At 46.9% G+C, this 25,284-nt stretch overlaps 1 protein-coding gene across 1 annotated transcript; it reads left to right on the top strand.

The window, feature by feature from the left end:
* Nucleotides 1-1,483: 1,483 nt before the first annotated feature.
* Nucleotides 1,484-23,638, top strand: LOC310676743 (uncharacterized protein). Its single transcript, XM_083438855.1, has 11 exons — nucleotides 1,484-7,324; nucleotides 8,579-8,833; nucleotides 10,546-10,658; nucleotides 12,632-12,851; nucleotides 13,657-13,794; nucleotides 14,739-14,873; nucleotides 16,017-16,097; nucleotides 16,915-17,027; nucleotides 18,105-18,303; nucleotides 21,143-22,385; nucleotides 22,650-23,638. The coding sequence occupies exons 1-10, from the start codon at nucleotides 1,510-1,512 to the stop codon at nucleotides 21,355-21,357; spliced, it is 7,284 nt and encodes a 2,427-aa protein (XP_083294981.1). The 5' UTR covers nucleotides 1,484-1,509; the 3' UTR covers nucleotides 21,358-22,385; nucleotides 22,650-23,638.
* Nucleotides 23,639-25,284: the final 1,646 nt, after the last annotated feature.

A 25,284-nucleotide genomic window follows, 5' to 3' on the forward strand; every position in this document is an offset into this window, starting at 1 on the left:
CCTCAGGTGACCACCACGGAGCACCTTTCTTCAGAAACATCTCCCAGGATCTCTCGGACAAGTGTGTTCTCGGCCACAACCCCCACTGCTGACAACAGCTCCGCAGCCCCAGTGGCAACAGAGAGCCCGGCTACCACTTGGACGGCAGGCCCAGCATCCAGTGCCTCCATCATGGCTTCATCCAGCGCGCCTTCGGAAAGCGGGCAGACCTCTCCTAGCGGAGTGCGGGACACCTCCGTGGAATCCAGCTCAGCCGCCACAGCTCACGTCACCTCTCCACTAGCACCAACGGGGACGCCTGCTGCATCGTTGAGGAGCACCACTCCGAACGCAGCCAGCCCGACTGAAGAGACAGCCTCCTCGGAAGCTGCAAGCACCCTGGGCGGCCAGAGCTCTGCAGCGCCAGCCACAAGCGTGGCTGGGGCCACCGGTTCCCCTGCTGCGTCCTTCTCCAGAAGCCCAAGTTCTCCACAGGTGGAGGGCTCCGCAGCCTCTGCCCACATGACGGCTAGTTCTTCCGGGACAGAAAGCGCAGCGGGTCCCAGCACCTCGGTCGGCTTATCAAGTACGGGAACAGGCAAGCTGGAAGTCTCCTCTTCTTCCACGACAGTGTCTGTCATATCATCTGAAGCATCCGGGAGCACGGCATCCTCCAGCTCTGAAGCGCTACCTCAGGTGACCACCACGGAGCACCTTTCTTCAGAAACATCTCCCGGGATCTCTCGGACAAGTGTGTTCTCGGCCACAACCCCCACTGCTGACAACAGCTCCGCAGCCCCAGTGGCAACAGAGAGCCCGGCTACCACTTGGACGGCAGGCCCAGCATCCAGTGCCTCCATCATGGCTTCATCCAGCGCGTCTTCGGAAAGCGGGCAGACCTCTCCTAGCGGAGTGCGGGACACCTCCGTGGAATCCAGCTCAGCCGCCACAGCTCACGTCACCTCTCCACTAGCACCAACGGGGACGCCTAGTGCATCGTTGAGGAGCACCACTCCGAACGCAGCCAGCCCGACTGAAGAGACAGCCTCCTCGGAAGCTGCAAGCACCCTGGGCGGCCAGAGCTCTGCAGCGCCAGCCACAAGCGTGGCTGGGGCCACCGGTTCCCCTGCTGCGTCCTTCTCCAGAAGCCCAAGTTCTCCACAGGTGGAGGGCTCCGCAACCTCTGCCCACATGACGGCTAGTTCTTCCGGGACAGAAAGCGCAGCGGGTCCCAGCACCTCGGTCGGCTTATCAAGTACGGGAACAGGCAAGCTGGAAGTCTCCTCTTCTTCCACGACAGAGTCTGTCATATCATCTGGAGCCTCCGGGAGCACGGCATCCTCCAGCTCTGAAGCGCAACCTCAGGTGACCACCACGGAGCACCTTTCTTCAGAAACATCTCCCGGGATCTCTCGGACAAGTGTGTTCTCGGCCACAACCCCCACTGCTGACAACAGCTCCGCAGCCCCAGTGGCAACAGAGAGCCCGGCTACCACTTGGACGGCAGGCCCAGCATCCAGTGCCTCCATCATGGCTTCATCCACCGCGTCTTCGGAAAGCGGGCAGACCTCTCCTAGCGGAGTGCGGGACACCTCCGTGGAATCCAGCTCAGCCGCCACAGCTCACGTCACCTCTCCACTAGCACCAACGGGAACGCCTGCTGCATCGTTGAGGAGCACCACTCCGAACGCAGCCAGCCCGACTGAAGAGACAGCCTCCTCGGAAGCTGCAAGCACCCTGGGCGGCCAGAGCTCTGCAGCGCCAGCCACAAGCGTGGCTGGGGCCACCGGTTCCCCTGCTGCGTCCTTCTCCAGAAGCCCAAGTTCTCCACAGGTGGAGGGCTCCGCAACCTCTGCCCACATGACGGCTAGTTCTTCCGGGACAGAAAGCGCAGCGGGTCCCAGCACCTCGGTCGGCTTATCAAGTACGGGAACAGGCAAGCTGGAAGTCTCCTCTTCTTCCACGACAGAGTCTGTCATATCATCTGGAGCCTCCGGGAGCACGGCATCCTCCAGCTCTGAAGCGCAACCTCAGGTGACCACCACGGAGCACCTTTCTTCAGAAACATCTCCCGGGATCTCTCGGACAAGTGTGTTCTCGGCCACAACCCCCACTGCTGACAACAGCTCCGCAGCCCCAGTGGCAACAGAGAGCCCGGCTACCACTTGGACGGCAGGCCCAGCATCCAGTGCCTCCATCATGGCTTCATCCACCGCGTCTTCGGAAAGCGGGCAGACCTCTCCTAGCGGAGTGCGGGACACCTCCGTGGAATCCAGCTCAGCCGCCACAGCTCACGTCACCTCTCCACTAGCACCAACGGGGACGCCTGCTGCATCGTTGAGGAGCACCACTCCGAACGCAGCCAGCCCGACTGAAGAGACAGCCTCCTCGGAAGCTGCAAGCACCCTGGGCGGCCAGAGCTCTGCAGCGCCAGCCACAAGCGTGGCTGGGGCCACCGGTTCCCCTGCTGCGTCCTTCTCCAGAAGCCCAAGTTCTCCACAGGTGGAGGGCTCCGCAACCTCTGCCCACATGACGGCTAGTTCTTCCGGGACAGAAAGCGCAGCGGGTCCCAGCACCTCGGTCGGCTTATCAAGTACGGGAACAGGCAAGCTGGAAGTCTCCTCTTCTTCCACGACAGAGTCTGTCATATCATCTGGAGCCTCCGGGAGCACGGCATCCTCCAGCTCTGAAGCGCTACCTCAGGTGACCACCACGGAGCACCTTTCATCAGAAACATCTCCCGGGATCTCTCGGACAAGTGTGTTCTCGGCCACAACCCCCACTGCTGACAACAGCTCCGCAGCCCCAGTGGCAACAGAGAGCCCGGCTACCACTTGGACGGCAGGCCCAGCATCCAGTGCCTCCATCATGGCTTCATCCAGCGCGCCTTCGGAAAGCGGGCAGACCTCTCCTAGCGGAGTGCGGGACACCTCCGTGGAATCCAGCTCAGCCGCCACAGCTCACGTCACCTCTCCACTGGCACCAACGGGGACGCCTGCTGCATCGCTGAGGAGCACCACTCCGAATGCAGCCAGCCCGACTCAAGAGACAGCCTCCTCGGAAGCTGCAAGCACCCTGGGCGGCCAGAGCTCTGCAGCGCCAGCCACAAGCATGGCTGGGGCCACCGGTTCCCCTGCTGCGTCCTTCTCCAGAAGCCCAAGTTCTCCACAGGTGGAGGGCTCCGCAACCTCTGCCCACATGACGGCTAGTTCTTCCGGGACAGAAAGCGCAGCGGGTCCCAGCACCTCGGTCGGCTTATCAAGTACGGGAACAGGCAAGCTGGAAGTCTCCTCTTCTTCCACGACAGTGTCTGTCATATCATCTGAAGCATCCGGGAGCACGGCATCCTCCAGCTCTGAAGCGCTACCTCAGGGGACCACCACGGAGCACCTTTCTTCAGAAACATCTCCCGGGATCTCTCGGACAAGTGTGTTCTCGGCCACAACCCCCACTGCTGACAACAGCTCCGCAGCCCCAGTGGCAACAGAGAGCCCGGCTACCACTTGGACGGCAGGCCCAGCATCCAGTGCCTCCATCATGGCTTCATCCAGCGCGTCTTCGGAAAGCGGGCAGACCTCTCCTAGCGGAGTGCGGGACACCTCCGTGGAATCCAGCTCAGCCGCCACAGCTCACGTCACCTCTCCACTAGCACCAACGGGGACGCCTAGTGCATCGTTGAGGAGCACCACTCCGAACGCAGCCAGCCCGACTGAAGAGACAGCCTCCTCGGAAGCTGCAAGCACCCTGGGCGGCCAGAGCTCTGCAGCGCCAGCCACAAGCGTGGCTGGGGCCACCGGTTCCCCTGCTGCGTCCTTCTCCAGAAGCCCAAGTTCTCCACAGGTGGAGGGCTCCGCAACCTCTGCCCACATGACGGCTAGTTCTTCCGGGACAGAAAGCGCAGCGGGTCCCAGCACCTCGGTCGGCTTATCAAGTACGGGAACAGGCAAGCTGGAAGTCTCCTCTTCTTCCACGACAGAGTCTGTCATATCATCTGGAGCCTCCGGGAGCACGGCATCCTCCAGCTCTGAAGCGCAACCTCAGGTGACCACCACGGAGCACCTTTCTTCAGAAACATCTCCCGGGATCTCTCGGACAAGTGTGTTCTCGGCCACAACCCCCACTGCTGACAACAGCTCCGCAGCCCCAGTGGCAACAGAGAGCCCGGCTACCACTTGGACGGCAGGCCCAGCATCCAGTGCCTCCATCATGGCTTCATCCACCGCGTCTTCGGAAAGCGGGCAGACCTCTCCTAGCGGAGTGCGGGACACCTCCGTGGAATCCAGCTCAGCCGCCACAGCTCACGTCACCTCTCCACTAGCACCAACGGGGACGCCTGCTGCATCGTTGAGGAGCACCACTCCGAACGCAGCCAGCCCGACTGAAGAGACAGCCTCCTCGGAAGCTGCAAGCACCCTGGGCGGCCAGAGCTCTGCAGCGCCAGCCACAAGCGTGGCTGGGGCCACCGGTTCCCCTGCTGCGTCCTTCTCCAGAAGCCCAAGTTCTCCACAGGTGGAGGGCTCCGCAACCTCTGCCCACATGACAGCTAGTTCTTCCGGGACAGAAAGCGCAGCGGGTCCCAGCACCTCGGTCGGCTTATCAAGTACGGGAACAGGCAAGCTGGAAGTCTCCTCTTCTTCCACGACAGAGTCTGTCATATCATCTGGAGCCTCCGGGAGCACGGCATCCTCCAGCTCTGAAGCGCTACCTCAGGGGACCACCACAGAGCACCTTTCTTCAGAAACATCTCCCGGGATCTCTCGGACAAGTGTGTTCTCGGCCACAACCCCCACTGCTGACAACAGCTCCGCAGCCCCAGTGGCAACAGAGAGCCCGGCTACCACTTGGACGGCAGGCCCAGCATCCAGTGCCTCCATCATGGCTTCATCCAGCGCGTCTTCGGAAAGCGGGCAGACCTCTCCTAGCGGAGTGCGGGACACCTCCGTGGAATCCAGCTCAGCCGCCACAGCTCACGTCACCTCTCCACTAGCACCAACGGGGACGCCTGCTGCATCGTTGAGGAGCACCACTCCGAACGCAGCCAGCCCGACTGAAGAGACAGCCTCCTCGGAAGCTGCAAGCACCCTGGGCGGCCAGAGCTCTGCAGCGCCAGCCACAAGCGTGGCTGGGGCCACCGGTTCCCCTGCTGCGTCCTTCTCCAGAAGCCCAAGTTCTCCACAGGTGGAGGGCTCCGCAGCCTCTGCCCACATGACGGCTAGTTCTTCCGGGACAGAAAGCGCAGCGGGTCCCAGCACCTCGGTCGGCTTATCAAGTACGGGAACAGGCAAGCTGGAAGTCTCCTCTTCTTCCACGACAGAGTCTGTCATATCATCTGGAGCCTCCGGGAGCACGGCATCCTCCAGCTCTGAAGCGCTACCTCAGGTGACCACCACGGAGCACCTTTCTTCAGAAACATCTCCCAGGATCTCTCGGACAAGTGTGTTCTCGGCCACAACCCCCACTGCTGACAACAGCTCCGCAGCCCCAGTGGCAACAGAGAGCCCGGCTACCACTTGGACGGCAGGCCCAGCATCCAGTGCCTCCATCATGGCTTCATCCAGCGCGCCTTCGGAAAGCGGGCAGACCTCTCCTAGCGGAGTGCGGGACACCTCCGTGGAATCCAGCTCAGCCGCCACAGCTCACGTCACCTCTCCACTAGCACCAACGGGGACGCCTGCTGCATCGTTGAGGAGCACCACTCCGAACGCAGCCAGCCCGACTGAAGAGACAGCCTCCTCGGAAGCTGCAAGCACCCTGGGCGGCCAGAGCTCTGCAGCGCCAGCCACAAGCGTGGCTGGGGCCACCGGTTCCCCTGCTGCGTCCTTCTCCAGAAGCCCAAGTTCTCCACAGGTGGAGGGCTCCGCAACCTCTGCCCACATGACGGCTAGTTCTTCCGGGACAGAAAGCGCAGCGGGTCCCAGCACCTCGGTCGGCTTATCAAGTACGGGAACAGGCAAGCTGGAAGTCTCCTCTTCTTCCACGACAGAGTCTGTCATATCATCTGGAGCCTCCGGGAGCACGGCATCCTCCAGCTCTGAAGCGCTACCTCAGGTGACCACCACGGAGCACCTTTCATCAGAAACATCTCCCGGGATCTCTCGGACAAGTGTGTTCTCGGCCACAACCCCCACTGCTGACAACAGCTCCGCAGCCCCAGTGGCAACAGAGAGCCCGGCTACCACTTGGACGGCAGGCCCAGCATCCAGTGCCTCCATCATGGCTTCATCCAGCGCGCCTTCGGAAAGCGGGCAGACCTCTCCTAGCGGAGTGCGGGACACCTCCGTGGAATCCAGCTCAGCCGCCACAGCTCACGTCACCTCTCCACTAGCACCAACGGGGACGCCTGCTGCATCGTTGAGGAGCACCACTCCGAACGCAGCCAGCCCGACTGAAGAGACAGCCTCCTCGGAAGCTGCAAGCACCCTGGGCGGCCAGAGCTCTGCAGCGCCAGCCACAAGCGTGGCTGGGGCCACCGGTTCCCCTGCTGCGTCCTTCTCCAGAAGCCCAAGTTCTCCACAGGTGGAGGGCTCCGCAACCTCTGCCCACATGACGGCTAGTTCTTCCGGGACAGAAAGCGCAGCGGGTCCCAGCACCTCGGTCGGCTTATCAAGTACGGGAACAGGCAAGCTGGAAGTCTCCTCTTCTTCCACGACAGAGTCTGTCATATCATCTGGAGCCTCCGGGAGCACGGCATCCTCCAGCTCTGAAGCGCTACCTCAGGGGACCACCACCGAGCACCTTTCTTCAGAAACATCTCCCGGGATCTCTCGGACAAGTGTGTTCTCGGCCACAACCCCCACTGCTGACAACAGCTCCGCAGCCCCAGTGGCAACAGAGAGCCCGGCTACCACTTGGACGGCAGGCCCAGCATCCAGTGCCTCCATCATGGCTTCATCCAGCGCGTCTTCGGAAAGCGGGCAGACCTCTCCTAGCAGAGTGCGGGACACCTCCGTGGAATCCAGCTCAGCCGCCACAGCTCACGTCACCTCTCCACTAGCACCAACGGGGACGCCTGCTGCATCGTTGAGGAGCACCACCCACACTGCTGACAACAGCTCCACAGGACTAGTGGCAACCGGGAGCCCGTCTACCACTTGGCCCGGAGACCCAGCATCCATTTCTTCTGCTATGGCTTCATCCAGCACATCTTTGGGAAGTGCACAGACCTCCTTTGCATCCTCTCCGCACACTATAAGTAATGATTCTCTCATAGAAAGTACTGCAGTTTCCAGAACCTTGGCCAGAACTTCTCTAAGTGACTTTTCAATGACAACCCATAAGCCAGAGGTTTTCTCTTCTGTGAAAACACCCCACCCAGGACCCTCTACCAAAATGCCTGAAGAATGCTGTGAGTGTAATTAGATTTCTTTATAATATTTGATGTTCTTTCTAACTGTGTATCAAATTTGTACTACCGTTATTGTCTTTACAAATTATATTTTAATTTACAGTTCCCCTTAATTTCTTGTCTTTGCCCAATCAGAATATGTATTTAAAATCCCCCCCCCTTTCATATACAGAAAGATCACTCTTGTTTTCTGCCCCCAGCCCTTATGTGGGTCAGACTGCACCATCCTCAGGGAGGCTCAATTTCTTGCTCACTTTGTTTAATCTCTTAATTTGCATATGCTGTGGAATAGAAGATCCCTGGAGCACAATATTAAATTGGGTGAAGAATGCTTCCTGGTCGTGGAATGCTTACTTACTTTCATAGGTGGATGGTAGAAAAATAGTGAAGGAGGGAATGCAATGGAATGGAATGGAATAGTCTACATGGCTCTATTCCATACCATAATATTTTGTAGTAAGTCCCTCCTGGTTATGCTATGCTATTTTGTTATTTTACATTGTGAGTGCAGTGTGACATATTGAGTAACTTCTATCCAAGAGGAGCAGTACATGTGGTCAACAGTGGGTTCGGCCGCCTGACAATCCTAAACACCCAAACCCATATTTTTGCATGCCCTTATAAGCCAGAAGCACACACACATACATACATGCACACACAGACTCACCCAGGTGTGCACAAATACATGGACACAAATGGCTTCTCTTTTCTCCAATCCATGAAAATCTGCTGAGGAGTGCGTTTATCAATCCCTCCCTGCTCCTCAGATGATTGATGTGATGTGTGAAGTTTCAGGGACATCTTTGCAAATCCATCATGGCATTGGCAGACTGGGTTAAAGCTCTACATTCACCTGAGCAGTATGTCACTTTGATTTTTACAGCAACAAAACCAGGGGTTTAGGGGGGGTGGGAGGGTTAGAAAAAGTTGTTTGGGGGCTTGATTATACCCTGTTGCTGCAAATTTCCCACCCTCTCATATACATATTGTGCTATGGCGCCCCAGAATCTCTTTATATTCCTTATTTTTTCCCTTCTGGTTTATGTTGTTTTTGGAAGGCTTATTAAAGCTAGAATTTACCATTTATTCACTGAATTTACTTTTATGAAGTGGGAGTAAGAATTCAACCATAGCAGAAGCTCAGCAAACTAACATATTCTCCTCCCATCATATTTAACATTTTGTGAATATTTCCAGAGTTGTTGAAATGCACCTTTGACATCAGATGTGTATTTTTGTTTTTGTTTTGTTTAGCTGTAGATGCATTCTACATTCAACTTGAAAAAGTAACCAGCCAAGTGATACAATTCCGTTGGATTCTTCAGAGTGTGAGAAGGAACAGCCCTTATACCGTGTCTCTCATGGCAGATAACACAGTTATAAATAACACTGTCACAAATGACACCAGGATGGTATATGGAAACCTTTCTCCAGGTGGTTTGTATACAGTAACTCTGGAGGTGTGGAGTTGCAGTAAGAAGTTCAGTTCCTCCGTGATGGTTCGGACAGGTATTATCTCAGTCATCCATCTACACTTGCTTTATTGTAGTAATGCATACAGTACCAGACAGTATTCTGATATATTTTGTTCAGCGCTAGCCTTCATTCAAACAGTGACCCCAAAAGAAAACCCAAAATATGAACAGGGAATTAATCTCCAGCCAATTGTGAATTTCCCTTTTCTGTCTCTTTGGTGCATTAGGTGGGTTAGCTCATGTAATGGGACAAGCCAGGATATCTCTCATTGCTCACCACTTTCTTCATGGGAATCCCTGACATTCCAATGTTGCACACAGCTTTGGCAAGAAGACTGAGCCTGGCGAGCAAGTTGATGGCTTGTTTGGCTGCTGTGTGAAGCAGTCCTATGCACATAAAGATGCATCATGAGGTGGACTCATAACTGGCCCTAGATTTCCCTCTGTGAGAAGGAATCTTGTGCATGTACATCAGAATTTTTTATTTTTTTATTTACATTTTTTCTCCAAGAAGCTTAGCGAGACATATAGGGTAGGGGTTTGAACGCTGGTCTCTCAGGTCCTAGTTTAACACTCTAAGTATTACACCACCCTGGCTCCCACATTGGACCACTTCATATGGCTTCTGAATGTATGGCCAACAGGGGGCTGGGGAGGATGGTCTGAAGTTTTCCATATAAGTTTTCTATTTGCAAAATCCTTGATATATGTGGATGTCCATGTACTTTTATATTATTATTATTATTAGTAGTAGTAGTAGTAGTATATTATTATTAAAATTTGTATGCCACCTTCATCCAAAGATCACAGGACAGTTCACAACATAAAAATACAAAACAAAAACATAAAATACATAACAAAACAAAAAAAAACAACCAATAGCTCCCTTCCACAATTATATCCCTGTAGTATGGGGATTAACGACAGAACAACAAAAGAGGATTTTGCAAGCCTTCACAGTCACCAAGAGACTCATACTTTGAGCCTGGAAGGATAAGCACCCACTGCCTATTATGAAATGCTCTGCAGAGCTTACGCCCCTTGCTATATTTGAATATGCTGCTTATCCACTTCATATGACTATCTGGACATCTGGATGGTACACATTGATTTCTATGTTTAAATTAAGATGGATGCATTAATGGTCATTGTATTTTGATGTTCTTTCTTAATTAAATGTGTTATAAAAATCAGTTTTAAAAATCCAAGGGAGTTTTATGGATAAGGCTTACTCCTAGGTAAGTGGAATAGGTCTGCAGCTTTAAGAAACTAATGTCCCAATACCTTCTGGGCAGGCATTTCGCTTTCCTGGCATATGGAATCTTTTAAAAAGCTATTTTATATGCCATTTCTGTCCTTTTTGGTGCTTTTAATTTATTTGTATTTTCGTATTTTAATACCTGTTGTAAGCAGCCTTGAACATTTTGTTGGGAAGGTGGAATATAAATATTTTAAATAAGTAAGTAAACAGACAAATAATACATCTTATGCATGTTTATTTGGACATAAGTCCCACTATGTTCAGTGGGATTTGCTCTCAAGTAAGTGTGCATTTTCAGTCTAAATGAGAAAAGATCGTTTCATTTGTTTCACATTGTCCTTAAGGACCTCAGAACTAATGAATATTAGTTTATCTATCTGGAACAGCAGCAGCAGCAGCAGCAGCAGCAACAACAACAGTATAAGTATTCTGTACTAAAAATGTTACCTATACTATTAACTAAATGGTTCTCTTATTCCTTATAGAAGCCACAGCCTATCGTGGAACAGCCAGGATTACAAATAAGAAGTACATACCTCAGTTCAGCAACAAATCAAGTACAGAGTTTCAGGAGCTTCAAAAAAATGTCACCGAAGAGGTATCATCTGCAGCATTTTAAAAAATGAAAAGTAATTAGCTAAAAGCACTGAGCATAACCCAAGACAAGCATTTTTAAGCCCCATTGATTTCAGTGAAACTGACTTAAAAATGAACTTAATGGTTCTTTAGAATCCAATGGGACTTAAAATGTTCACATTTGCCTCGACCAGGGTTTGTGCAGGCCAGATGGTGAATTCAGGCCCCATTTCAATAATTATTACCAACGGGCAGGCCCCCTCAAAATCGCAGGCCCTCTGTTCTGTTCTGGTCAGGGCTGGTCAGGGTCCATATTTTCAGTGCTCTCTTCCTGATCCTCAGCAGAGTAACATTAAGTCTCCCTTTCCATGGCACAGCTATGACTATGTGCCTCCCTGAGTCAAAGACTGACGACAGATTGGGCAGACTTGATGCCTTTCAGCCATTTCCCACCACACCCTTGCAATTGCATGGAAGGCAAACTGGGCCTGCTAGCCTCGCCTCTTCCACCCACATGCAGAGTTGGGGTGAGCTTGCACATATTCAGCCGGCACCCCTGTTATGTTCAACCCCTTTACATAAGTTATCTCCAGCAGAGCTGGCAGGGACAACATTGACAGACATGGCTCCCCCCCGCCACACACATGATTACCATTTCATGGAAGAGAATGCTTGAAACAAGGTGCTACTTTCTGTCAGCTTCCCAACCTTCTGTCAATCACAATCCTGAGGTACTTCTAGCAGTATAACAAACCCAGGGAATCGCCACACCCCTCTTAACTGGTTTGGCAGTCTTCTCTTTCTAGAAGATCTCTCCTCTCCTGACTGAAATGAGACCCAAACAGACGTATCCTCACAGCTTCTCCCTCTCCCTGCTCAAACTCAACCCTCCAGTTAACTCCTGTCTGAATATTCTCACAAGACACTAAGCACTGTCTTTCTATCTTAAGCTCTGAGACTCCCTTCTCTTGCTGTAGATAATTTCCTCAGAGTGGATGTTATACACACAGAACCAACTCTCCTCTCTCCCCTTCCTGTTCTCTCTATCACCACACTCTCTTAGAAACGGCTCTTTTTATTTTCCCTCCCAAAGTACTGTCTCCACCCACTTCTGGCTCGCTGTCTTGGTAGCCAATCAGAGAAAGGCTCCAGCACTCTGGTGGAGTTCTGGGGTACTGCATCACCAGTCTAGCTCAGCGGTCTGTCACAGCTGTCAATAATAGTTTGTGGCTTCTGGAGGTTGGCTTGGTTTTGTAATGTTATACTATTTGTTATTTATGGTTATTGTTTTCAATTTTTGGATGTGTAGTAAGTTACCTAGATGCCATTTGGTATTAGATGGCTAATAAAACAATTATTATTATTATTATTATTATTATTAGTAGTAGTAGTAGTAGTAATAACAGCAACAACATAATGTCTAATCAGAAGTAAGGGCCAAGAAGCTTGATTTTATGTTTGCTGCCTGAGATAAGGAAGCCTCAGACAACAGGAAAGAAAAAGACGCTTGGGAGGAGTCTAGTGGGCTGTGAGAGATGTGGTGTGGGACTCAGGAGAACAAAAGTCAGCAGCTCCTTAGATTCAAGGATGTTGCACTAAGCTGGAGCATCCAGCAGAATCTGGATAATTTTTCAAAAAGTCGAAAAACAAGACAGAGTGGTAGGGAACTTGCAAATTTTAGGTCTGTGTTGAATTTTGGCCCTTCAGACTGTGTTCACATTCAGCCCCTATCACCCCTTACCATGGCCATGCCGTCTGGGGATGATGGAAATTGAAGTCCAACAAACCCCAGAGGCCCACCTATGCAATCCATTCTCCGTTGTGAGGCCAGAAAGAATGCTTTTATTTTCTTTTCTCTGGTACAAACCTGCCTAAGGCCAGACTTTTGGCTGTTGACAGTCTGAGATCCAAGATTTATTGGAAGAAATGATAAACAAATTATTCTGAATATTATGCAAAGCAAAGAAAATAATCTCAAACCTGCCACTTTTACAGATAATAAACAACTTGCCGCCTTCCTTGAGAGCATTAATAGATTCTGGGAAAATGCGTATAACCATAACTGAGATTACAAGCGGCAGTGTGATTGTGACCTTCATCATCGAGATGGTTCCAGATAGAAATATAGCACACAGTGAGGTTGAAAGGGCTGTAATCGAAGCCTTAAACAAAAGCAGACATCTGGATGTAGACCTCACTCGGACTTCCATAGAAGGTATGGTCTTTCTATTATATGGTAGGAACATAGGAAGCTTCCTCGTATCAAGTCATAATATTGGTTCACCTTACTCTGTAGTATCCATACTGACTGACAGGGGCTCTCTAGGGTTCAGACGGGAGCCTATTCCAGGGAGATGCCAGAGACTAAACCTGGGACTGTCTAAATGCAAACGTGTGTTGCCTATCCCCACTTAGCCATGGCTCTTCAGTCAGTTTATGTGTGATTCAGCCAGTGCAGATAGGCCAAGTCTGCATTGCCTTTCCTGGCCTTCTTCACAGTTAGTCTGTGCTCATACAGTGGACAAGACGTGCTTATTTGAACATTTATAGCCTGCCTTTTTAAGCAAATAAAACATCCTATGTGTTTAACAACAGTGAAAAAATAGTAGCAAAAATAGTGATAAAATCATGATGCTATCCCAGAGTGTTTCCCAGAAGCAACTGTTAAATGGGGCTGGGGGACCTGTGGTCCTGCAGATCCTCCTAGACACTAGCTCCCATCAGCCCTAGCAAGTGACAGGCATTAAAAGATCCATTTGGTGGCACAGTTCTGTGCATAGCTGTCAACTTTTCCCTTTTCTTGCGAGGAATCCTATTCGGAATAAGGGAATTTCCCTTTAAAAAAAGGAAAACATTGACAGCTATGGTTCTGTGTGTGTAAATAAATTACGGATTATATTGTATGCCAATGAAAGTGCTTTCTCTTTAAAAATGACAGCATGCATATAAGCACTTGTGGTGCCTTTTATGTTGACCTTCGTGCATTAATTTTGTTGCTCTTTTATTGAAATTTGTCATAGTAATCCCTGCCTGTCAGCCAGACAACAATGGCTGTTCTGAATTTGCCTACTGCATCCCCCAAAGCACAAATTATTCATGTGAATGTAAGCCGGGATTTTTGGATCTGAGTCCCCAGGTGCCAGGAAGACAATGCGAAGGTAAGAACGGGGGTTTCTTCAGAGGGTCTGCTTATTCAGCATTCATCCTGATTTGCTTGCCCAAAGATTACACAATGGCCAGGCTATATCCGGTCTATACTGTATGAGGATTCATTCTGATTTGCTTATGGCACAGCTGTATGCTAATGAACATTCATCCTAATTTGTTTGCAGGGTGTTTATGTGTCCCCCATTCAACCTTCATTCACCCCATACTTTTCAATGCATCTCCCTGTCACTTTCCAAAAAAGTGGATTTGTTGCCCTAGGGGTACAGAGTGCTTTAATTCATTTTAAATGCATATACCTATGAATCCCTTCTACAAAATTCTGGATGTCTGGAGGTGTTTTTAAAAAAATAAATGACAAAGAGGGAAGAAAGTGATGCTGATCTGCCCTGATTCAATAGTAAAGAGATGAGAGAAGTGCAATTTTAGTGTTGCTGGGCTGATGATGGGACTAAAGTTTGTCTAGCTTCCAGTTTTATTGTGGGCTGGTAGGCTCACTGGGCTGTAAAACTGTATCTGCAGATAGTCTGCATGTGTGGAAACTATACAGATTTCAGTGAGAATTGCCTCTATTTAGAATTGCCTCTAAATACCAATACACCATCCTGTGTTTTAAAAGCGCTGATTCCCAGCCCACTTGTTCTGCAGACATACTTCTTACTTCAAGAGAGCTTTCCCAAAAACAAGTGCTTTGAGGGTCTCCTGTGAAGAGGAAACTGAAGTCTCACTGTGTCCGAACTGCAGAGGGAAAGGTGTCTTTCACAGTTAGGCCCATCTAAAGATAGGGAAGGGTTGCAAGAGTTTGGAAAGTTTCCCCTGGAGGATTACGACTACTCTTCCACATGTATAGAATATGAAATTCCTTATTTGCTTCAATACTAGAATTTATTACTATAGCAGAATATTGCAATTGTTTCTCGCCCCATCCCTCTTCCAGATATAAATGAATGCAAGGGAAATAACGCCTGTTCCAAGTTGGCTGCGTGCGAAAACACTATTGGAAGCTATAAATGTCAATGTTATCCAGGCATAACAGATCTGAATACAAGTAATCCTGGAACAGAGTGTCAAGGTTAGTGAATATGACCTTCCCATGATATGATAATTAAAATTATAAAGCTGTATGGCTAATTAAATGATTAAGGTTTAAGCTTCGTCGCTTCGTCATGGGATGCACATGTGCACATCTCACTGCTGTCAGGAATCCCTTTTTTCAAAAGCCCTTCTATTCCTGATTTTAGCACAATGCGGGCTAAATTTCTCCAGCTGCAGTGGTTCATTCAAGGCGCGTTAGAGTTATATGAAGTGTAATGGAGCGCACGGTGAGTTTGTTCTGCAACAGTTTCAGTAGGTAGAGCCATGGCTTTATTTAAAGCTAGTTCAAGGAAGGTCTGTTTGATAGAAAAAGCACCCCTGGTGTTGACCTTCATAATGCCAGATAAATGATCGGAGGTACTTCCAAAAGCATACTGTACTCCCTTGTGAATTTGATCCGGATTCCAGCACTGCTTCTGAATCACTAGCACTACTTGCATTTTCCTGAGTTGGTGCCAAGAGGCCAGAGCCCCCACTTCACATGTAGCTCAGCCGAAAGGGTTGAAGTGGGTTGAAGTGGCTGGGGGACCATGCTGCTGCCCCTACCCCACATGTCCTCTGAATCTGGATGTCTCAAAAGGGAAACCTATGCATGTAAAGGTTGACAAGTTTAGGCTTTTCTTCTGCAGATGTCCTCACTTAATGTGTGGACATTGGCGTAGGGAAGCTATACAGTGCCAGAGGGAGGGCAATCCTTGGTGTCTCTTCAATTAGTAGAGCCGGTTTTGCATGAGTACTATGTGAGGGTGGCTATATAGGATTTGTTAGGCCAGTACAAACTACTGTCAATGTGGGTTTGGGCTAGTGTGCTAAAAGCATATTCCTGTGAGCAGCGATGCTTAGGGCAATTGCACATGGATTTTCAGTGACCGCCATGTGTCACATGTACATACGCATAATCTCTGAATTGCTATTTCCAAAAATGGGTGTATTTGGGACTGGAATTAAGATATGCAACAAACCTTTTGGTATTATCCTTTAAAATCAGGCAAGGAGTACAACTTTCATAAGCTGCATTTCATATTTTGAAGTTTATATTTCAGTTACATAAAAGGCAGTTCAGCAACAGGAGGAATATGATCTTTTACATGATTAATTTGGTTTTGTGCTTCTTTTATAGACCCCATCTTGTGTCTGAACACGCCTGATATTTGCTTGCAATCTACTGCGTGTCTTTCCTTACGACATGACATCTGTTCAAGTATGTTGTAAATATGTATTATGATTTTTTTTAGCCACTGTAAGATTAAATGCAATGAAATATGGAAAACTTAACAAAAATTATATTCAAAAAAAGATTAGATTGCTTAAATACATAACTACAAATGGCGTTTTGTAGAGCAGGACTGGGAAACCTGTGAACTTCTAGGTGCCATTGGACACCAGCTCCCATCAGCCCCAGCCAGCATGGCCAGTGGCCAGGGAGCCTGGCAGCTATAGACCAACATCCTTTGGAGGGTCATGGGTTCACCATCCCTCCTGAATAAGTTGGGTGCTCTTCTGACAGTTTTACAACGAATTTTTTTCTTAGCAAGTGTTAAGACCATATTTCTTTGAGCACATCAACATTTTTTAGCACATGAGCAAAAATAAAATGTTTATTTATAATTGTTAAGCATATAAACAAACAGCTCACTTTTCAGTCCTTTTAGCTGGTTCACAACCACCATTAAAAACAATCCAATAAAAGCATAAGAATGTATTCTGGAGTTGCATATCCAGTCGTAATATATCTAGACTGGAAGGCTGTTCACGCTGACCTAATAAGCAAGTGACACTAAGTCAAGCCATGGCTCAGTGTCAGTATTGAGGGGTTCTCATAGAGATGATTGTAGCTGCTGCACTCCCCTGAACCTGCTGATTCTGCCCCAACACAGTTTGGCATAGAGTTACATCCAAACCTGGGGTTGTGGTTTGTCTTGTTCCAGACAGGCATGAGCTGTAACCAATGAAATACGGAAAACGAATTCTGAGATGGGACTGATTGAGGTGTTAATTATGTTGCATTTCTTTTTCAGGCAAACAAGCATTTGCTTGCAGAATTTTATTCAAAAACCAGAGTTTCACACCTGACCTTTATAATCCAGAAAGTGAGATCTATAAGAATATGTCAAACAAAATCAGAACAACTGTGAGTTCTTTAACATTATCCCTTGTTGCAGTCATTATCTTTTGAAGAAGCATTCTCAACACAATGTGCAAATCTATTTCAAACCAGTATACACAACAGCAGCAATAGAATGTGCCCCCCTATCTGAGATTATCAGATTGGGAATATTTAAAATCATGCCCTAAAAGCATAACGAACAACATGCTGCAATATTTAGAACCTTTGGGGATCAGTAAAAAGCACCATGGAATAAAAGTCTCAAACTAGAAAAGCCATAGTAATAATAAAAAAATGGGTGTCTATGCCTTTATGCTTCTTTCCCAAGGGTACCCAACCCAAAACCAGCAACATACCCTAATATTTTCAGTCCAGATAGCAAATCCTTATACTTCCACACATGTTGTGTGTCTTTCATCAGTGTTGACCTATCCCACAGGACAGTGGTAACTAGGGCTCACTGAGTTCTGTGAACTGGGGTGGGATGGGGGGGGCATGAGCAGAATGTGACAGGAATCCAGCAGGAGACCTGGAACCAACAGCAGGAGTGGAATTCTTGGATCTCTATGGGAAGAAGCCTAGAACAAGGTCAACGTTTAGATTGCTAGATGATTTGTAGTCAGACAAGGGTTTCTGACTCCCAATTGTTTAATCGTAGTAATAACAAAAAGGCCCAGCCACCCCACAAACAATTAGGCTGTTAGAAACTCTGTTCAGTAGTAACTCAATATAGACTTGTTTGTATATATGTAGATAATACATACCTGCATCTATACGTATATGCAGGAGTGCAGTAGGAAATTGACTACAGTCCCTGAGCCATCATTTCCCATCTGACTTTGGTTAGCAGACCTTGGTACAGTATGGCAAAGAACTGCTGTCACATATGAGCTCTTACATATGAAACTTTAGGCTATTTATTGCACAACATTTTGGAAATGTTAAATACGTTTTGTTTAGACCAATCTCATGGTCTCTTTTATTTGTTCTTTTAAAAGAAGTCCAGTAAAAGTGAAAAGAGTTAAAGTTTGGGGGAATGGTGATGGTTTCTTGCCTGTTTCTTACGTATTGACAGTTTGGAACAAATATAAATGTTTTCAGGTTTCTAAAGGAATGATAATGAAGCTCGGAGACGACAACTTTAATATCGAAATGGTGGGATACCAAGCTGGAAGTGTGGGTGCATATTTTGCATTTCTCCTGCAAGGACAAAAGTGGATTGGAAGAAAAAATTTCACGGACTATTTAACAGAAGTAGTAACAAAAATGCTTGATAACAAGACTGCTGTAACAGTAACAGGTAATCTTGTTGTTCATAGCACTACAAATATCTCTTGATCTAGTCAAAAATTGTCCACCATGACAAGTTCCATCATGACTTTCCTCCCAAAGGACTGGAAGTTGAATTCCTTCAGATCAGTTCAGCAGCAAGGAGGGAAAGCTTTTCCTCTTTAAAAGATTATTTGGGAAGAGTGACTGAGGCTTGGAGGACACATGCTACAAAACATACCTTATCGGGGGCTAGTTTGCCTTATGCTTTCAGTGGTGAAGGGGCAATCACCCCCTCACCCAAGGATCCTTTAAGTGGTGAAGAGGGAGCCCATCTCACCACAGAAAGGAACCTTTGTATCCTTTCATGGGTGGCCTCCAAGGTCAATTCCACCCAAGCTTTCCGCAGCAGAGGGGGAGTCCTCCTTGCCATGGAGTGAATCTTCAGCGGGGCTGTAACCAGAACTGGAGGACACACTACGTTGTGTCCTCTGAACCTAGTTCCTCTCCATCCTTTTAGTACAAAGAGGAATCCACCCTTTGTTTCCAAATGGATTGTTTGTGCTGTGGCTGTGTTAAGAAACCAAACTTTGAGGATGCACCCACAGGGAATAGGTCCCGCTTCCTTTTAGGCTCCAAACAGGGCATAAATAAATGCCTCTTAAGCCCTAACTAAAGGGAAGATTCTAAAACTGCCCAGCTCCAGTTGGCCAACAGGTTATACGTGCAAATATTTGCTGGCAACCTGAGAGGGGCATACAGGAAGCACACTGTCATCCTCACCTGGTTTGGGGAGTGTTTGAGGAAAAGCAGAATGTTGCTTCACTCTCAGGTTGCCTGCATACATCACTCCCGCTTTACCAATAGAAGGAGTGGTCTTTGCATTGTTTGATACTACACAAACTGCTGTTTCTAAGAAGCAATGGGAAATCCAGGGACTGTAGCTTTCCATGGCTACTTGGATTTTAGTCCATCATTCTCATATGAACTTGCATTCTTTCTCTATTAGCAGTGAGTCCAGTCATGTGAAGGATCCATCCTTTGTTCAGGGAGATTAGGCAAGAAATAATATCCCATTTTTTTGTACTGCTTCAAATGTCTGGGCGTTGTCTTGCTTGCATATTCAAAATCACAAGGTATGCAGGAAGTGGGTTTCCCTCCCCCTTTGGGTAGGATGTCCAGTGGAAGCCAAAGTAAATGTTCAGACCTTTTGAAACCTCAGTACATAAGACAGATTCAGACTTGCACAGGTGTTTACCTAGATAACAGACTGATGACGTTAGAATTCCTCATGCAAAACCAGCTTTGGCCATTTGCCACATTATGCTGTGCATGTAATTAACAAATGTAGTCCTTCTTTTTCTGTGCTAAATAGGAGGTGAATGGGAGGGAAGAAAATCCCAAGTGGGGGATTTTAACCTTTTGATCCTACTGCAATCCTGATCCAGATCAGGCCATCCTACCTGGGCAAACAGTAGGTGCAGGAATGGGGCAGAGATCTAGATCAGAACTGTAGCAAGAGCAGTCACCTACTGTTTAGCAACAAAAATACAGTGGTACCTCAGGTTACATATGCTTCAGGTTACATACACTTCAGGTTACAGACTCCGCTAACCCAGAAATAGTGCTTCAGGTTAAAAACTTTGCTTCAGGATGAGAACAGAAATCGTGTAGCGGCAGCGCGGCGACAGCAGGAGGCCCCATTAGCTAAAGTGGTCTTCAGGTTAAGAACAGTTTCAGGTTAAGAAAGGACCTCCAGAACAAATTAAGTACTTCACCCGAGGTACCACTGTCCTGGCAACAGTGGATAATTGCATGCTCACTGTAAAATGAAGGACGTCCTGGCAGGGAGGGCCAGTGTGTCACTTGCACTGGCAAATGTAATGCAAAACAACCCAAACCTCCCTCCTCACCATCCCAGGTCCTGGCAGAGCAGTGCTATTTGCTAGGACCCGGGGCAGGTCTGCGGTGGCACCACCCACTCCTGGTCACATGTAGCTTAGTTTGGCTGTTTCGTGGGAAATTAATTTCCAGAGACTTTGCCAGCTCTGTAGCTTTTCAAGAATCCACCAACTTAGAAAAACCTTCCCCAAACATAGGGCCTAAACATTGTGCTATCTTTTCCATATTCATTGTAGCATATTCAGTCTGATTGAAAGCTGATTACTCTATAAGTAGTTAAAAATATCTGCCTGCAGGCCTAATAAAATAAAGTAACACTTGAGATGTCACAAGTAAAAAGTTAATACAGTGGACGCTCAGGTTGCAAATGTGATCCGTACCGGAGGCATGTTCACAATCCGCAGTGCCCGCAACCTGCAGCGCTGCGTCTGTGCATGCGCAGGTCATGATTCGGTGTTTTTGCACATGCACGAGCACCGAAACCTGGAAGTAACCTGTTCCGGTACTTCTGGGTTTGGCGTAGTGTGCAACCCGAAAACGCACAACCTGAAGTGTCTGTAACCTGAGGTATGACTGTATTAACAAGGTCTAGTGCTCCCTGACAAATTTTCCTATGATGCTGTGGAAAAAATAGCATCCAGTGACTTGTGCCAATTTGGGCCAGCCCTACCATGAAGTAATGTGTGGCAGCCACCTATGACAGTTGACTTTCACGAAAGAGCAGCCAACTGTTATTTATTCATTATTACTTCAAGGGAGAGGCACATGTAGGATTGAATGCCTCAAGTACCAAAAGGACTTGACTGCCTTAGATTCCATGCACCTTGACTTTTTGGCGGTGGGGCACCGTTTGCTGTTTGGCCTCAGGCAGCAAAATGTCTTGGACCAGCTCTGCTAGTTTCAGCACTTTTTAAAGGTTGCAGTACTTTAAGCTAAGCTAATTTTTTGTTTCCACAATATACTTTCAGCAATTGCCACATCCCAGCAAGTGGAAGATCTGAAGCCAAGGGAAGACAATTCAGCCTGGAAAACAGGAGTCATTGTCCTTGCGGTGCTCTTTAGCATTGCATTGATATCTATTGTGGTGATGGTCACAGTATGGCTTTATATGAAGAAAAAAATGGGCAAATATATTATCGAACCTCAAGGACCCATGGGAAAGTTTGCCTTTCAGAACTTGTGAATGTCTCAGTTGCCTCCCAACTGTGGCATATTTTAACTCTGAAGTTTGCATGGTTATTAGAAAACAGACTAACCAGAACAGAAGATGAATGCCAGTAGAATCTGTAGGTTATTTACATAAGCCTGAGTAGAACTTATGTGGAATTCCCCTGTTTGTTTGAGGGAATAGGGCAAGACCTGAAGAAACAGAACTCAGCGTTGCATCAAAGGGACACTTCATCAGGACTAGAAATCTCACAGGGGACTTCAAGATAAAAGATATTGGATATTTTCAAGCATTTCACATTTTCAGACTCGGCTTACTTTTGCACGCAACGGAATCTTCGAGAAATGGTTTTGGACTCCAGGCAGCCCAGAATTCCTTTCAGTGTTTGCATTGAAAAACTTGCCATGTACTTTCATTTCTTCTTTCTAGTTCTGCAAAGCAGGAGCAATTCTATTGTGACATGTTGATGCAAAACCTTGCCATTGTAAACCAAGCTTTAAGCATAAGGGGAAAGTACTAGAACAATGAGAAGGGCTTTTGATTCATATTCTATAGGGCTATGCTGTGATTGCTTCTGTGGAAAATATATGGACCCAAACCCCATATTTGCTGGAAAATCATGTCATCCTTATGCTCAGCAGTGGGCTGCATGCATACCTTGCATGTGGAGGTTTTTCCAGACTGTCACTATTTTCAGGCAGCATTCAGTCACACACTGGCAAATTCGGATTGCAAATTATAATTGATTGGGATGCCTTGCCCAACAAACCTGGTTTCCCCAAAGACCGGAAAGTGACAGGAAAATGCACTGGGAACACTTGCTTTGATGCAGTGTCATGTAGCCCACTGGTCAGGCCCCACTCATGAGGCATGGCCTGATCAAAGGTGGGTTGCAAGAGGAGCACCACCACCGTGCAAATATATAGCAAAAGATGAAGAAATAGGTCTGTAGATGCATGTTGGGTTGAAGATAGCCAACTCAAACAAATCAGAATGAGTGCTTGTTAAATAGCTGATATAACCTAGCCTCCCCTGAAAATACCGTATTTTTTGCTCTATAAGACTCACTTTTCCCCTCCTAAAAAGTAAGGGGAAATGTGTGTGCGTCTTATGGAGCGAATGCAGGCTGCACAGCTATCCCAGAAGCCAGAAGAGCAAGAGGGACCGCTGCTTTCACTACGCAGTGATCCCTCTTATTGTTCTGGCTTCTGAGAGTCAGAATATTTTTTTCCTTGTTTTCCTCCTCCAAAAACTAGGTGTGTCTTATGGTCTGGTGCGTCTTATAGAACGAAAAATACGGTAATCAGGATGAATGCTCAATAAACACGTTCCCTGGAAGTGCCATCCGCTTCCCTTCTAGGATGGTTGGTGAATACTGTCAGCTTGGGCAGGATTGATCAGATGGGAAGGGTATGGCTGGGATCGCCCACTGTGTGAGAGAGAATGTGCCAACTTAGTTCCCCTGCCTGCAAAACAAGGCAGTCAGAGTGGACAGCTCCAGCTAGCAGCTTGGTGAGTTCCTGCATGGCTCCAGCCCAGCAGAAGGGCACTGCGAGTGATGGATGTGGGCGTTCCCATCTCATACGGCATCCTTTGTCACGCATGAACCCCAAGCAGAAATAAATTGCCAATATCTCCATGGAAGCCTGTGCAGCTAATAGAACTTGAAAATAGGTAAGCAATAGTCCCGATATTCAAACAAACTTAATTATTCCACGATAAATGGAATTAGCACAGGCAAACGGGCATTATTAATATGCTTGCATTATTTTTAGGCTGCGCGCAAGCTGTGAAAGATACATTTTTAATCATTTGAACTTTTGAACATGGTTAAATTAGCTCAGCGAACACAGACTTAATTATTGCACACTGCATATGAAGATTAATAGTAATTTATTTGGAGGCTGCTTTTTAATGGGATTTGAAAACAGATTGAAGTAAAATAAGCAATGTGCTGCTATATATGCTGCATCAGACTTGAATTTGTATAATAATATTTATTTTGAGCCTACCTGAGACACATTTCTTTTACATGTTTCTCCCCCACCCAAAAAAAGTTCAGTAAATATAGACTTGCTTGAAACCTTCGTATTGCACATGGAGATTAAAATGTAATGTTAATAGTAATGTTGCTTGTTAAGTGTTCTTTGAAACCAGGTTGAGGTTAAATTCAGCAAAATACCCTATTTTATAATATACCAAACTTGAATTTGTATAATAATATTTATTTTAAGGCTGCTAGAGACATATTTCTTTTCATGAAACTGTGGCAAATAAATATATTATTTTTACTATAGTGTTTAGTCGGGACTTAATTTTTGACTGTGTAAATGTACATACAAAGATCCATGGTTTTACTATCCTACCTCTATGCCTGAAGTATATGGCAGCCTCGTTACTTTTTATCAGGTTCTTTTTTTAGTAGGAACTCAGGGAAACTGAATTCCCTTACCTCTTTTAAATTAAATAATTGGGTTGTCTATTTGTTTGGTAATGAACAAAGTTGTGGCCATTTCTAATCCAGATCATTGTCTGCTTGAGTTTATTAATCACATCTTACATTTAGCCACTGCCCATGTGGTGTGTGTGTGTGTGTGTGTGTTTGGCACTGCAACTGGGCTCTCAACAAACAAACAAACAAAAAACTTTGTAGTGAGTTCCCCCACCTCCCCCCCCCCAGAAAAAAACACTGCTCTTTATCTACCTATAGTAACCAAACAATTAAACCCCTGTGTTGCAAACAATTATCAGAAATATCCAAGGCAACACAATGACCAAGTACAACAATGCAATGCCACTATAAACTCTTTATATAATCTATACAGAACCTTGAACAGTATGAAATATATGAAATACGCACTCTCTGCAAAACCAAATGAACAAAAATCTTTTAAATCTCTGAAAGTCACTAAATATGCACTCTTGATGGATTCTCTAGAAAAAATAGAACCAAATAAACATAAGTCTTATAAGTCTCTGAAAGTCTTTGTAGACTATGCAAGTCTATTTTATGCAAGTCTCTGAAAGAAGCAATGGGTCAGATTCTTATCCGGTGAAAACAAGCCATAAAGCTTTGTTTTATGACGTCCAACCCTGCCGAAGTGGTCCACAAACAGACGTCGTGAAAAGTGATTCCAGATATACCCACTGTTTCGTGGAATTCTTCTTCAGCACAGCAGAAGGATACAGAAATGCTTCATAAACCCATCTATATGGTGAATGAAATTTAATAACAAGAAGTGCTATGGAGCAGTGGTCATAAAGTTATCTACCTATGGCTTGGTTCACATGACACAGGAAGCCAAACTATACATTGTTTTTATTCAGTTTGCTTAGTAAAGTGTTATCAGGACTTTTTTCTCTGGATTCCATCTGTGTTATTTAAGCGGCTTTGATAACAATAATAGGATTGGAAACCAGAGATATTCAAGCATACAGCTATTTGGCCAATGGTGACTTATAGTAGCTACCATCCTATATGGATCATATTCTGTGCTTGCAAGATATGATGTAAAGAACTAAGATCATCATATCTTTTAATTTATTTTCATTATTTCAATTTGTATACTGCATTTCCACATAAATGTGCCCTAGTGGCTCAGAACACGACAGCAATCAATTCAAATTGATGCACCATTACAGTAACAGTTTAAATACTAATTCATTTCAAAACGTAACAGCTGAAATACATATTTCATTTTGATAATATGTGCATTATAACATTTTAAATGCATTATAGAATAAACTCAATTTAAAACATATCAATTTACATAGCTGTCAACGTTTTCCTTTTTTTAAGGGTAATTCCCTTATTCCGAATAGGATTCCTCGCAAGAAAAGGGGAAAGTTGACAGCTATGTCAACTTATAACAGTTGGTTAAAATATGATATCTTCACTCAGCACATACACTTGTATTCCTTATCCCACACTCTCTGTTTAGT

The sequence above is a fragment of the Podarcis tiliguerta genome (genome assembly GCF_965153285.1).
Source record: "Podarcis tiliguerta genome assembly, chromosome: 4".
In the NCBI taxonomy this organism is placed as follows: Eukaryota; Metazoa; Chordata; class Lepidosauria; order Squamata; family Lacertidae; genus Podarcis; species Podarcis tiliguerta.